The following is a 16,252-nucleotide window of genomic DNA, read 5'->3' as shown; positions in this document are numbered from 1 at the left end:
TTAACTTTACAAAAAACTAAAAATTGAATTTTTTTTTTTTTTTTTTGCTTTCTTTTTAAATTACTTTTACGCTTTTTTCTGTTCTCTTTTCTCTCCTTCTTTTCTCTCTCTCTCTCTCTCTCTCTCTCTCTCTCTCTCTCTCTCTCTCTCTCCTCTTCTCTCTCTCGCTCTCTCTCTCTCTCCTCTCTCTCTCTCCAGAATTTCAACTTCATCACCACTTTCAACGTTCTGTTTATCACTTGGTTCTTCCCTTTTGCTTTCAACCTTCTTTTTTTCATCACTTGGTTCTTCCTTTTTGCTTTCAACTTTGTTTTTTATCACTTGGTTCTTCCTTTTTGCTTACTCCTGCTAATGCTGAAGGCCTCTTTAAAAAATAACGATCCAAGGAAGATTGCTTCTGTCTACTTTTCACAATGTTCCTGAAACGACTCAGGCAAATGTCATCGAACTGTGCAAGCATATGACCTGTGTGAGCCTTTTCGGGGTGTCTTTTTTCGATAAACGATTGCACTTTATGAAAAGCGGCTAGAACATCCTTAATTTCTACCGTTGTCATAGGGTCCTCCTCCTCTTCCTCGCCGCTGCTAGAGAACTCCTCTTGAATGACGTTATGTTGCATGGCCTCCAACTCCTTCAGGTCATCCGTCGTAAGCTCCTCTTGGTGCTCCTCGAGAAGGTCGTTGATGTTGTCCTCGTCGACGACCAGCCCCATGGACTTGCCGAGTGCAACGATCTCGTCAAGATCTGGTTGGGAAAGTTTCGGGATCGCCAACTGTTTCGGACTCTGCAGCACCAGCTTCGCCCACGTCGAATCCCTTGAAGTCTCAGGCGGATACGGCATCAGGCCAGAGTTTCCTCCATGAGGAATTCAAGGTTCGCCTCGAAACCTCCTGCCAAGCTTGGTCGATGAGTCGGATACAAATGACAATGTCGAAATGCTCCTTCCAAAATTCACGCAAGGTGAGGTTTGTGGTATCGGTGATGTCGAAACATCTCTTGAAAAGATATTTCGTTTACAGCTTCTTAAAGTTCGTTATCACTTGCTGGTCCATAGGCTGGAGGAGAGGGGTGGTGTTGGGCGGAAGAAAAAGAATCTTAACGAAGGAATACTTCGCTAGGATATCTTCCTCGAGGCCAGGAGGGTGGGGAGGGGCATTGTCCAACACCAGCAGACATTTCAGGGGGAGGCGCTTCTCTTCCAAAAATTTCTTCACTGTCGGGCCGAAACACAGATTTACCCACTAGGTGAACAAAAGCCTCATTACCCAGGCTTTTGCATTAGCCCTCCACATCACTGGAAGCTTCTCCTTCAGCACTTTGTGGGCCTTGAAGGCTCAAGGAGTCTCGGAATGATACACCAGTAGGGGCTTCACCTTGCAATCCCCACTGGCGTTCGAACAAAGCGAGAGCGTAAGCCTGTCTTTCATAGGCTTATGCCCGGGTAGCGTCTTCTCTTTCTCCGTGATGTACGTCCGACGAGGCATTTTTTTCCAAAAGAGGCCAGGCTCATCACTGTTGAAAACCTGCTGAGAACTGTAGCCTTCCTTGGTCATCATCTCGTCAAAAGTTTTAAATGCTTCGGCTGCTTTCGTGTCCGAGCTGGCAGCCTCCCCATGAAGCACCACCGAATGGATGCCAGTCCGTTTATGGAATTTCTCGAACCAACCATGCTTACCCTTGAACTCTGGGGTTGGCGTTGAAGTCCCTTCCCCTTCGTCATCTTCCGCCTGCGCAATCAAACCGCCGAAAATAGCGCTGGCCATGTGGGCGATTGCCGTCTCCGTTTCCGTATCGCCAGCGATTTGTTTGTCTTTTATCCAGACGAGGAGCAGCCGTTCCATCTCGTCATGCACGTGGCTCCTCTTGCTGGACAAAATAGTGATGCCCTTCGACGGTGTAGCTGCTTTGATGGCATCCTTCTGTTAAAGGATGGTGCCTGGTGTCGACGGATTATGGCTGTATTCCTTTGCGATCACACTCAATCGCATACCAGCTTCGTACTTCTTGATGATCTCCATCTTTGTCTCCAAAGAGAGCATGCGTTTCTTTCCGTGAATTTCAACTTTTTTGGGACCCATGACTACGTTATCTTGTACATAATTTACGTATAAGTTACACAATAAAGTTTTCGCACAACACGATAATACGTACTGCAACGAAATCACTAACGAATTTACGTTACTAAACGAAATCGTTGGACCGAACGAATGCCGCGTGCATACGATAAAGATGCTGGCCGAGGTAGGCACGCCACCACGTACGTATAAGATGCATGATAGGAGGGATGCTGTCCAATAGGAGAGAAGGATCTCATGGCGTTGACTAACATCAGGAACCAATGGGAGAGCAGGAGGATGGTGGCGAGTCTACTAGTACTAAGATGGCGGCGCGCGGCGCGAGTTTCAAAATTGTTATCGGTGGTTTTGGCGAATCTCGGACTTTCAGAAACCTTTCATATCTTGAAAACTTTTCGTATGTAGAGCTGTTAAATTTTTCGCATTGGCTTTCGTATCTCGAGTTTTTCGTAAGTTGAGCCTTTCGTATCTCGAGGTACCACTGTATATATATACATATATGTATATACACATACTATAGTGGGGCACCATAGCAAACCTTTTGTGCATTTTGTGATACAAGCACCAAATTTGGCACAAATGTACATTAATACAGTGGAACCTCGACAAATGAAAGTCCCAACTTACGAAAAATTCAAGTTACGAAAGCAAATACGAAGATTTTTTTGCCTCTGCATACGAAAATAATTCAGGTTACGAAAAAGTGTTACTGTAAAGTCCCGAGATTCACCCAGACCACCGAGAGCAATTTTAAAACTCTTGCGTTGCCAACTGAGTAGACTCGCCACTATCCTCCCGCTTTCCCATTGGTTCCTGATGCTAGTCAGCATCTACCCCATCGTGCTCTACATAAAGGGGTCATTCGGCCACTCTGTAGCAGCATCGTTATCGTACGCATGTGGAATTCGTTCGTTCACATATACGATTTTGTTTGTTAACGTAAATTCGTGTTAGTGATTTCGCTTTGTACTTAATCGTGTTGTGTGAGAACTTAGTACATAACTTAATTACGTAGTCATGGGTCCCAAGAAAGTTGCTGAAGTTCACAGAAAGAAGAGGATGCTCTCTATGGAGAAAAAGATGGAGATCATTAAAAAGTATGAAGCTGGTATGCGTTTGAGTGTAATCGCTAAGGAAATACGGACGAAATCCGTCGACGATAGGCACCATCCTTAAGCAGAAGGAAGCCATCAAAGCAGCTACACCTTCCAAGGGCGTGACTATTTTGTCCAACAAGAGGAGCCAAGTGCATGATGAGATGGAGAAGCTGCTGCTTCTATGGATTGAGGACAAATGAATCGCTGGCGATACGATAACCGAGACGGCAATCTGCCAGAAGGCCAGCGCTATTTTCGCTGATCTGATTGCCCAGGCCGAGGACGACGGAGGAGAAGGGACATTGACGGTAACCCCAGACTTCAAGGCTTCTCGGGGGTGGTTTGATAAATTCCGTAAACGGACTGGCATCCATTCGGTGGTGAAGAAATTGAAATTTTGTAAAAAAAAAAAAAAAAAAAAAAAAAACGTAAAGTATGAAAAAGTAAAAAAAAATGTAAAAATGAAGAAAAAAAACAAATTTAAGTTTAAGTTTTTTGTAAAGTTAAGCGTTAATGTTTTTTGCCATTTGTTAACCCTTAAACGCCGAAGCGGTAAAAAAAAAAATGTCTCCCGTGTGCCGGAGACGTTTCCGAGTGAGCGCGGAAGCGGAAAAAATATTTTCAAAAAATCACAGCGCGCTTAGTTATCAAGATTAAGAGTTCACTTTTGGCTCCTTTTTTTGTCATTGCCTGAAGTTTAGTATGCAATCATCAGAAATGAAAAAAATTATCATTATCATATATAAATAATGCGATATATGATAGCGCAAAAACAAAATTTCATATATAATTTGTATTTAAAAATCGCGCTGTGCGCAAAATGGTTAAAGGTAACAGGTACTTTTTTACGTTTTTTTGGTAATGTACACTAAATTGCGATCATTTTGGTATATAACACATTGTAAACGATAAAAGCAACACAGATAAAATATTACACAAAATAATGCATGAATTCGTAAACAAATAATTTTTTCAAAAATTCACCATAAATCTAAAAATTGTCCTAGAGACTTCTAATTTCTTTTTCAAAATGAGAGAAAATGATTGAATATTACTATACTGTAAGAATATTAGCTTACAAATGCAGTTTTCGACCATATCTGACGAGTTAAAGTTGACCGAATGTTCGAATTTTTTTCTTTTATATAATTTTTTTTATATGCAATTATTTCGGAAATAAGAAAAGCTACCAACTTTCAAATATTTTTTGTTTTATTCTACATGAAATTGCGCACATTTTCATATATAAAACTCTATGAAATGCCTAATATGAAACGGAGCAAATATTCCGAGAATGGGACTTACGCATTTCGGAGATTTATGGCGGAGAATCCGTGCGCGGAGGGAAGGAAAGTTTTTTTTTAAAATTCACCATAAATTTAAATATTGTGCTAGAGACTTCGAATTTGTTTCACGATGAAGATAAATGACTGAATATTACTAGACTGTAAGTGTTTTATCTTACAATTGCGTTTTTCGACCATTTCGGTAGAGTCAAATTTGACCGAACGTGGTTTTTTTCTATTTATCGTGATTTATATGCAAATATTTCAAAAATGAGAAAAGCTACAACCTTCAACTATTTTTTGTTGTGTTATACATGAAATTGCGCACATTTTCATATATAAAACTTTATGTAACGGCTAATTTAAAATGGTGCAAACATTACCACAATTGCACGTATGATTTTTGTTTCGGAAGGAGTTTACCGCCTGCGGGACGTAAAGAAAATTTTATTTTTCATAAATCCACCATAAATCAAAATATTGTGCTAGAGACTTCCAATTTGTTGCAAAATGAAGGTAAATGCTTGAATATTACTAGAATATAAGCGTTTTAGCTTACAATTGCGTTTTTTGACCATTTCGGTAGAGTCAAAGTTGACCGAAGGTTGAAAATTTGTCACTTATCATTTTTTATATGAAAATATTTCAAAATTGATAAAAGCTACAACCATGGGTTGTTTTTAGTTGTGTTGTGCATGAAATTGCGCACATTTTCATATATAAAACTTTATGTAACGGCTAATTTAAAATGGTGCAAACATTACCACAATCGCATGTATGATTTTTTTCGGAAGAGTTACCGCGAGGACGTAAGGAAAAAGTTTTTTCATAAATTCACCATAAATCGAAATATTGTGCTAGAGACTTCCAATTAGTTGCAAAATTAAGGTAAATGATTGAATATTACTAAAATATAAGAGTTTTAGCTTACAATTGCGTTTTTCGACCATTTCGGTAGAGTCAAAGTTGACCGAAGGTTGAAATTTTGGCACTTATCGTTATTTATATGAAAATATCTCAAAACTGATAAAAGCTACAATCATGAGTATTTTTTTGCTGTATTCTACATAAAAATGTGCACATTTTCATATATAATACTACATATAACTGGCTAATTTAAAATGGTAAAAAAATTATGTCAAAGTGACAAAATAATTTCCGAAATGTGTCACAGATACTTTTTAGTGCGGCAAGAAAGAAATTCGCGCTTGCGCGCCTGCGTAACGATTGTAAACAAAACAACACCTTGATCCGTGAACTCCCAGCATCCCCCAAGGCGCGTGATTCAAGAGTTTTCGGCTGGTAGGCCTAAAAGTATTTTTCCGCGAATTTTTAAAAAAACTTTTGTATGTCGACGTAAAATACGTCCAGTCGGCACCTGAGAGACAAAAAATGTCGACATAAAATACGTCCAGTCGGCGTTTAAGGGTTAATGTGTTTCATAAAGTTCAGTGTTAAATGTTTTCTGCCTTTTTTAATGTGTTTCGTAAAGTTAAGTGTTCATTTTTTCTGCCATTTGTCCTCCTCCTCTGTCGGCACTTTCGGAGATCGGCTCACTCGAAAGGTAAGGTTCCGCATTTTCCTACATATGTACGTACAGTATTTCTTGTACCCTGTACACTAATAAACTTTATTTACAGGTAATCACAGTTAGGTTAGGTATTGAATGGTCCAAATTGTTGTATTTCATTGTTTATTGGTCAATTTAGCTTTATTATAAAATTTACTGGGGTGTTTTTGTAGGGCATAGAACGAATTAGGCAATTTACAAGTAAAATGTGGTTCAAGATACAAAAAAATCAGGTTACGAAGGCCACTGCAGAACGGATTAATTTCGTATCCTGAGGTACTACTGTATACTATTGCAAATATTTTCAGATGTTGGGCCACTTGAAATTCTCTCTTTATGTCCGCCATATTGGATTTCAAAATGGCCGCCACTTGAAATCTATGTTTGCTGTTATCTTTGGACATAATGAAGCTATTGACTTGATTCGCTATCGGAATGTATGTTTTTGGGGGGCAAGGAATCCAATGGTACTAATTGCCAATTGGTACTGTCAAGTATTGGCTGCCATATTGACTTTCAAAATGGCCGCCACTTAAAAATTACATTTCCAATTATCTCTGGGTCTAATTCTAGTGTCTAAACGTATGCTTCCGTGGTGGTGATGGTGGTGCTGGTGTTTGTGGTAGTTATAGTGGTATAGTGTTAGATAGTAGTGGTATAGTAGTGATGACAACAGAAATGTTAACATTGTCAATTTCACTGTAAGTTCGGGAGACAGTTCCACCATGTCTAAGAGTTCGGACGAGCTGCTGCTGCTGGTGAGCGAACTTCACCATCATCACCGCACCTCACCACAACTGACTAGAAGTTATGCCTCATATGTCAAGAGAAGATGGAGACACTGACCAAACCTGACCAACCAAAGAGAAAAGACATTGGGAGTGGGTACAGTTCACTCGCAGAGAACTTGGTTAAATTTAGTGAACTTGGAGAGCATCCACAATCATTTCACCTGGAAAGACTCCATGATGGTCATGGTATTGAAGCTGTGATGGCTGCACACAGTGCAAAATATCATCAGACATGCAGGCTCAGTACAACACCAAAATGCAGAGAGCACAAAAGAGAGCACTCAGAAAGGTGAGAGCGATGAGGAACAAGCTTCATGCAAATGCACCAGGTTACATTCACGCTCATTGAGTACAGAGAAGAAGGTCCCAGAAACTTGTTTCTTCCGTGAATAACCTGCTGGGGCTGACAGTCTTCGCAAAGCTCCAACATTCCAGCTAGACAGGCGGGTGCGTGTCTGTGCAACCCTTCTTGGGCTGTCTCAGTGGTGGGGGCATCATAGTATTGGAAGCCCAGTATCACCCACGTTGCTTGACAGGACTTTACAATCGCACAAGAAAGGCCCAATCAACAGGATCACAGGGCACACACCATGAGCAAAAAATGTTGTCTGTTGTCTTCGCTGAACTCGTCTTCTACATTGAAGAAACAAGACAAGAGGAGGAGACGGCACCAGTATTCAGATTAGCTGACCTTGTCCAGCTCTATCAGTCCAATATGGAACAGCTAGGAGTCCACTCAACCCGACTGAAACAGAGACTGCTGGCTCAGTTTTGTGACATGCGGGCATACACCAAGGGGAGAGACCTCCTGATGGCATTTGAAGATGATGTCGGTGCTGCTCTTACCAAAGCCTGCGAGCTGGACAGTGCTAGTGATGCAGTCCATCTTGCCCATGCTGCACAGATTGTTCCCCGTCACATGTTTGGAGAAGCCAAGCCCTTCACAGGATTCCCTGAAGGATGTCAAAAAGAATCTGTGCCAACGTTGCTGCTTGCCCTAGTCATTATGATCCTAAAGAGTATCTGTTAGACAGAACAAAGGCAGTGGACGACCCCATTCATCGTAAGAAGCTGAAGGTGTTCAGCACTTCCACTCCAAGAAGCCAGAGCAAAGTTCAGCAACAGCTTGCCTCCATCAAGAATGACCGTGAACTCTTCGCACGCCTGTACATTGCCAGATGAGGGATGGAGACCTTGAGGAGTTCTTTTGTCACAAGAATCAGGCATGTCCTCCCGCACTGTCTGATGGTGGAAGTCTCTGCACTGGTACCAAGAATGATCTCCTCACATGCTTGGAAAAAGTCTCCGACGCAGAGACAGAGACTCCTGTAACGACCTGTATTGTGCTTGATGGGGCAGCCATTCTCCAGATGCTGAAGTCAGCTGCATCAAAGACCTTTGAAGAGTATGCACAACACATCTTCATCCCATGTATGTCCACGAAGCTGCAAACGGTGTCATGCCTGGATCTAGTCTGAGATACTTACCTTGCTGATTCAGTGAAAGGTAGTGCACATGCAAAGTGGGGACAAGGTGTGCAGAGACGTTTGGTGGCTGTCGCAGCCATACCAGGAAACTGGCAGAACTTCCTACGAGTGGACAGCAACAAGACCGAGCTTTTCTGGTTCCTCTCAGCAGCTTTAATGGAATGGTTTGACCAGGAGGACAAGCATCTCGTTATTACTGATGGAGAGGCAGTGCTCAGCGAGCCAGTACTGTCAGATCTGACCCCACTCACCCCATGTAACCATGAAGAAGCTGACACTCGGATGTTGCTGCATGCACCTCACGCAGCCCAGCATGGACTCCATGCAATACTTATCCGACTGCAGACATCGATGTTGTGGTACTGGCAGTGTCCCTGGCACAAGATTTGAAATCAGACGACAAACCGTGGCTGGCTTTCGGAACAGGCCAGAGTTTCCGATATCTAGCAGCACACGAAATAGCAGCTGGGTTGGGATGAGAGAAGGCTCGTGCTCTGCCAATGTTCCACGCTTTAACTGGATGCAACACTGTCTAGTTTTGCTAGATGTGGCAAGAAAACTATGTGGGAAATCTAGAAGGTACTGCCAGAACTCACTGAGGCCCTGCTGCTGCTGTCCTCTGCACCGCGCGATATACCAGACGATGCTATGCGCATCATCGAGAGGTTCATGATCCTGTTGTATGACCGAACCAGCAAATGCACAGACATTGACAAGGCCAGGAGGAAACTCTTCACAAGGAAGAACAACGTGCAGCTCATCCCACCAACAAAGGCAGCCCTGGAGGAACATGTCAAGAGGGCAGTGTATCAAGGTGGATATGTGTGGGGCCAGATACTGCTGCCAGCACCAGAGCTCCCTCTACCAACCAACTAGGGTTGGTCAAGGACAAGAGAGGGACAATTCACACCTTACTGGACCAGGCTACCTGAAGCAGCTCACAGCTGCATTGAGCTGGTTTCTTGCAAGTGCAAGAAAGGGTGTGTGAGGCACTGCAAGTGTAAAAAGACTGCCCTTCAGTGCGCAGCCCTCTGTGATTGTGAAGGGCACTGCACATGACGGTGATTCCACAACATACATGTACTTCTGCCAATGCTGAACTCGTTAACATGACATTGTTTATGTACATGTATCTTCAGTACCGGTATATACCTAGCCTCAGGTAGCAGACCATTGTAGAATGTCAGTGTACACCTGGCCTCATACTAGACCATGTAGCATGTCAGTATTCAATAAAATCATTCTTTTCAAAGTATTGTGTTGAATCCAATATTTGCCTTGATAAATTCCAAATACAATTATATAACAGACCGTGATAGACAATACCAAGTGGCAATTGGTATCACTGGATTCCTTAATCCCCAAAACATATATTTAGATACCAGAATCAAGTCATTAGCATCATTATATCCAAACGTAGATTTCAAGTGGCGGCCATTTAGAAATCAAATATGGCAGACATAAGAGAGTATTTCAAGTGGCCCAATATCTGAATATGTTCGCAATATATTAATGTACACTCATGCCAAAATTGGTGCTTTTATCAAAAAATGCACAATTCCTATGAATATTTGAGCTAAGCCGCCCCACTACTAAACATATATATAACATTTACTTTAATTTCTTGCCATATCAACCCATGAATTTTCCCTTTTTTCTGGGGATTTTCTTGAAAAAATAATGCAGCCCTCTCATTAGCCCAAGATCAGTGAGTTTTCATCACGTTATCATAAGAAGAACAAAGTTTTCATCACGTTATAAAAAAATCATGCATCCCCAGGCGTAAGGAAAAGTGCATACCCAAACACTCAATTTATTCCTGAAAAAACGTCACGAAAGTCTGGCAATATTGTTGGACAATGACCCCGAATATGTTGGTAACATATGTACACTCACCTTCCACCTCTCGGTCTTCCACATCATTAACACTTATTTAACTAATTTCATCACTTCACAGCTCGTCACCACTCATACTCTTCCTCAGAAGGAACATATTCCCCAGAAGAGATATCACTGTTCTCACTCATGGTTTTGCAGCAAAAATGCAAATAAAACAAAGAAAATCGTCAGAGAAAACAAAAAATCATGAAAAAACATGTGAACTTAACCATGACTGTGCATCAACTGATGAGGAGGCTGTGAGCCAAGTGTCCAGGATTGGCTGAAAAAAAGTAGGAGCTGCTACGTCATGGTCCCGAAGGGATTAAAAACACTTATAGGTAACTATGTATTTTAATAGTTGGAACACTAAATACCCCTCTGAAAATGCTTAACACTGCCTACAGTCAAATCTCTGATTTTGTACGCCTCTCCTTTCATACATTTAGATTTTTGTAGACTTTTTTTTACAAAATTTTTGTTTCAGTTAGTGTACGTTTCCTCGGTTTTCGTACACTTGGAAACATTCCATCCATGGCCCAGCTTGTGACCAGGCCCCATATTGAGCACTCAAACAAAGCATCCCATCTTCTTTCATGACCCATTCTGCTTTTGCATTCTCCTAATTAGAAAGGATGCAGCCTTTTCTAATGTGGCTCATTTGGTGGACTGATTCCCTGTTGTCTCTCCGGAACAGAGATATTCTAGAGTTCTAGCCAAAATTGCAGATGACACCAAACCAGGTGTAAATGCAGCAGACCCAGATACAGTGGAAAGTTTAAGAAATGATCTAAGGAAAATTAGAGTGTGGTCAAAAAGATGACAAATGCCTTTTAACCTGGATAAATGTAGTTACAAATAGGAACAAACGACCCTCATGCCAACTACATGCTGCTTGGGAATGACAAATTGTGTAGAACAAGAAGAGGACCTTGGAGTCATTATTACCATGCATAAAAGCTGAAAAGAAGGCACAGAAACTAGTGGGCTGCATAAAAAGGCAGTTCAAATAGAGAAACAAGGAAAAGGTGCTGCAGCTCTACACATCAATAGTTAAGACAACATCTTGAATATGCAGTTCAGTTTTGGTCACCAACACTAGGAAAGGACATAAATAGACTAGAAGGGGTACGAGCAAGAGCCACGAAGTTAATTCCATTCATCAGGCAAATAGGTACAAAAGACAACTAATGAGCCTGAACAAGTATGACTTAGAAACACGGTGACTGCGAGGACAACTAACAGACATTTAAAATACTGAAAGGCATAACAAAAGTAGACAGTTAGTTACCTCTTCACATTTAAATGAAAATCAGACAAGAAATAATGGGTAGAAACTAGAACTGAATAGATACAACACATTGCATTGTGGGCACTTCATCACATACAAGATATGTGACACATGGAATAAACTGCCACCAGAAGTTGCAGACAGCACCAGGGCAGAAGAGTTCAAAAGAAAGCTAAACAAAATCATTAGAACACTGTGAATGAATTGTAAAACATGCTCCTAGAGGTAAGTGAGCAGATGATGTCTCCTTAGATGGACTAATACAACTTTGAGACATCCTAATCCTTGTAACCCCTACCTAGAGATCTGTTGGAGGTGGCGACAGACAGATGGCATGCTGACACTAACGATCGTCTTGTCCAGTAGGTGATCGCTATACTGAAGGCTCCTTCTCATCCTCCACCTCCAAGGCAGAATAGGCAGTCGCCTTCAAAGAAGTCTTCAAAACCACTGACTTCCACTTGGGCCTCTCAGCAGTGTCCCTTTCAGCCTCGCTCTTCCAAATCAGGGAGGGGGGCTAGGGGCAGGGGCAGGGGTAGGTCAGGTTGTCGGTAGAGGGGGTGCCACTCCCCACCCATGGCAGTGGATTGCCTGGCGAGCCATTGGGCCAAATGGCAATTGCATGGAATGTAGAAGTGGGTGGTAGATGTCCTTCGGGTAGAGTATCTACTTCTGTTCGACTTTCCTCCTCCCCTCTCTGATCATCCTCTGCTGCACTTGAACAGGGTAGATCGTCCTTCCCCTGGGTTCTACAGTCGAGTCCTTCTGGTTCCAAAGGCCACAGGTGATTGGAGACCAGTGATAGACCTTTTGACACTGAACCACTTTATCAAGACAAGATTACGGATGGAGACATCCCCAACTTGGCAGCTGTAAGGGAGAATGACTTCATGCTGTCAATAGACTTGAAGGACGCCTACTTCCAGATTAGAATCCACCCTTTGTCCAGGAAATTCCTCCACTTCAGCCTTGGAGAGCAGGTCTTCCAGTTCACTGGTTCTTTGCTTTGGAATGACTACAGTTCCTCAGGTCTTTACCCTAATATCGGAGAGGGCTCATGCTCAGGGGATTCAGCTATCAAGATATCTCGACGATTGGCTGGTCTTGACAGCCAAGTTCCATCATCCAGAGTTTTTCCGTCAGACCAGAAGTAACAGAAATTCAACTGTCGCTCTCTCCTTCCTTTTGAGGGGGGAAAAACCAGCTCTCCAATAGCAAGTTCTTCTGGAACTCCTGTCGTCTCTCGAGACGCTGGTTCCTCATGGGTGTCCTCACATTCATTCCCTGCAGTGGGGACTGAAGGAGTTTTGGTTCCCGGCAGATTTCCCTCAGTTCCAGGTCCCTCTGTCGGCAGAGGTAAGAAACGACCTTCTGTGGTACTTGCTTTCCTGGGTCTTCAGAAGTTTCAAGAAAGGGTGGTGGGGCACACTGTCCTTTTGATGTCAAACAACACCTCAGTAGTAGCGTATAAGGGGGGCGGGGGAACCCTCCCCCACGCCTCGCCAACTTCACTCGTTGACAGCAGAGTTACACCAGTGGGCAATTGACAACTTGAAGCTCATGCCCAGGTACATTCCAGGCAGGAGGAATGTGGTGGCTGACAAGCTAAGTCATTGGAGTCAAGTTCTAGGTACAGAGTGGTCTTTACATCAGGACATAGCAGACAGACTATTTCCTTCCGTGCCAACCTCACATGGAGAGGTACCACCAGTCGGTTGGGTACCTATCTCTTGATGGCTAGACTGTCCAGTATCTCTTGAGGGTGGGAGGCTTTTCTCGCAGAGCAGCAACTCGGGAGGTTTTCGTCTGCTGTGTACCAGGGCAAGTGGGTCCTCTACTGTGACTGGTGTTGTTGACGGGGTTTCTCTCCACTCAGAACTTCTAATCAGCAGACAATGGATTTTCTGATCTTCCACAGATCTGAGAAGCATCTTTGTGTCTGCTATCAAAGGCTTCCTTGGAGTTAGTTTAACATCTGATAGGCGTGGACATCACTTCATCCTGGGAAATCTCTCTGTTGCTCAAGAACTTTGAACAGTCTTGTTCACCTTGAGAACTCAAACCTCCTACATGAAACCTAACCCTGGTGCAGAGTAGTCTCACTCGGGCTCCATTCAAATCAATATGTCAATCATTAGACAAGGAACTGACTTTAAAAACAGTTTTCCTCCTGGCCTTGGCTTCCTTGAAAGAGTTGGAGAGCAACATGGCCTAGATTATAATGTAAAAAACACACCAAGAGTTGGGGTCCGTAACCTTCGAGTTTGTCCCGGAATTCATGGCAAAGACCCAAAATCCCTCAGTTCACAATGACAATTTTGCTGCATTTTCCATTCCTTCCCAGGAGGAGTTTGTTGACAGCGATCCTCAAGAATTATTGCTTTGTCGTATCAAAGTACTGCGTTGCTGTCGAAAAAGAACTCGTCACCTAAGACCTAGGTGTTGTAGACTTTTTCTTAGTACAGTCCAAGCCAAGAAGGAAGTGTCCAAAAATACCATTTCATTTTGGCTTCAAGAGGTAATTAAACAAGCCTGCTCTTCACTTTCAGTTTCTGTCACAAACACTGTGCATGCAAGAGCACATCACCATAAGCTTAGGTTTACTGATCTTAAATTTTCCAAAGCTCTTCTCTCCATCTCATTATTCCACCTTGCAAGATTCCATAACCTCTACCTCAAACTCTGTTCATCTACCACTATCTTCACACACAATCTTGTTATGGTGGAATTACATTACATAACAGCTGAAGTCTCAGGTTTCCTAATCATTTCAAACTATTTGTCTTAGTAGCTCTTACTTTCTGGCATGAAACAAAACAATAATCATTAATTTTAAGTTTTTTTATGCCTAGTAAGATATCAGGCAATACTTCAGGAACTTTCAATTGTGCAACTAGAAAAAAATCTAAAATAAAAAATTACATATATATCAAGATCCCCTTCCAGTGACAGACTCAACATTCTGGCTATTATGAAAAGCATTCTACAAAAAACAAATCCACCTGCCAGCAAAAATAAATCTTGAATACTACATAAATACAGGCTGTCCCTGGTTATCGGCAGGGGTTCAGTTATCAGCAGGACACTGATAAGCGTAAACATCTCCAATTTTATGGTGCTAGACAAGTGCCATAAAATTGGATCGCCATTAACCAAGTCTGCCGATGACCGGGGACTGCCTGTAGAGCTAAGTATCATTGCTGGCTGAAATGGTCACAACTATAGTTTATACAAAGCAAAAGTCTTCAACTCTATAATTACACCGCACCAATAACTTTAGTCTGCATACTAACAACCAAACCTCAATAGGAAAAAAAAAAAAGCAAGCATACCTTTGGCTCCTTCTTCTTCTCCTTCTTCTTCCTATCACCCGCATCTGACCCAGAACCCGCATCAGACTCATCTGAGTCAGAACTGTCACCAGCATAACTATCATATCTATAAAAGAAAAATGGATTTTTAGATTCCAAATTGAAATTCTTCCCACAAACCCATCACTTTTAAAGACACTTTATTACGATCATGAAGTCATTCTAGATGTCACAATTCCTTGAAATGAAGGTAGAGCCTCGGTTCCACATATCAAACATAGTCATCATTCATGCTGTCCAATCCATGCGCTGTAGGAAATTGTGGGTCTGAAATAGGAGCTTGTCATATACGTAAGGGCCTTTTATGAAGAAATGTTTAAAAATTAGCTAAATAACATTTGGTAGATCCACCTGAAAGCACTATAGAAAGTGATATAATCATCAGTAACTGTCTTTCAGATATATACTGGGAGTTGTGTTTAATTAAGACAACACTGACAGGAAGTTGGCAATTCAAAATATGTTACAATAAAAACTTTTGGCTGCAGTCCTATAAGGAAAATGGTCTCAACATAGTAGATCTGTACACTTGCAGGGCTTTCATCACTGTTCTAGGAATCAGTGTGGACAGTCCTATCACAGATCTGGCGTCAGCTTATGCAGTTCAATCATGCATAGTGGTTCCTCAGCAAATGAATGATTTGTTATTGGTATGTTCGTTATACAGTCTTCAAAAAATGTTGTTACCATGTACTGTACAAGCTAAAAATGCAATTTACAAGCTGTTTGGTGGAAAAATGATATGTGGCCAGCCAGGCAAATAGCAGAATTTAAAATAATCAAATGAACATGACAAATTTGTAACTAATTTGTATTTTTCATAGCTAACAAACCTGAGGTCTTAACATTAGGATTTACTAGTGCCAAGCTGGAAACCAGTAGAATTAAATTAAACTTGTGCAATCCAGGGACTATTGGCATTTATACCAGGTCACGGGGTATGTATGCCCAAGAATGCCCTCAGCGTCGTGTGACCGACCAGCCAATTATACTTCTAACCCAGTTAGACTGCTAGAGGGGTGGTTCGAGGTGGGCCCTTTAACTGTTAAGACCTCAGGTTAGTTAGTTATGAAAAATACAAATTAGTTACAAATTTGTCATTTGTTCATATACGAAACAAACCTTCGGTCTTAACATTAGGATAGACTTACTTATTGGAAGGAGGTAATTCTCATAAACCACTCTTGCCCCTTGTGTCTGGATCTACCATCACCCCTCCCTTCCAACTACCGAGAGGGGTGTGTTGCTACTGGAAAGTATACTATACTCTAACATAACTTTACAGTATGGCTGACCACCTCACCTGCATCTAGTCCGTTCCAGCTCATGATGGTACTCTCCTTCATACTGCCCATAGGTAAAGGAGTAGAAAGAAAGTAGTAAAGACAAAAAGACCAGTCATCCCA

At 42.0% G+C, this 16,252-nt stretch overlaps 1 protein-coding gene across 1 annotated transcript in view; it reads right to left on the bottom strand.

Moving 5' to 3' along the window:
• The window catches only part of LOC135218888 (FACT complex subunit Ssrp1-like), a 198,551-nt gene that overhangs the window by 19,769 nt on the left and 162,530 nt on the right, over window positions 1-16,252 (bottom strand). Inside the window, exon 11 of the mRNA XM_064255333.1 lies at window positions 14,808-14,913. Within this exon, the coding sequence (XP_064111403.1) occupies window positions 14,808-14,913 (106 nt within the window). The remainder of the gene's footprint in view (window positions 1-14,807; window positions 14,914-16,252) is intronic.

This window comes from Macrobrachium nipponense, chromosome 1 (genome assembly GCF_015104395.2).
Source record: "Macrobrachium nipponense isolate FS-2020 chromosome 1, ASM1510439v2, whole genome shotgun sequence".
Lineage (NCBI taxonomy): Eukaryota > Metazoa > Arthropoda > Malacostraca > Decapoda > Palaemonidae > Macrobrachium > Macrobrachium nipponense.
The sequence above is the reverse complement of the archived record's forward strand: the minus strand, read 5'-3'. Positions and strand labels throughout refer to the sequence as shown.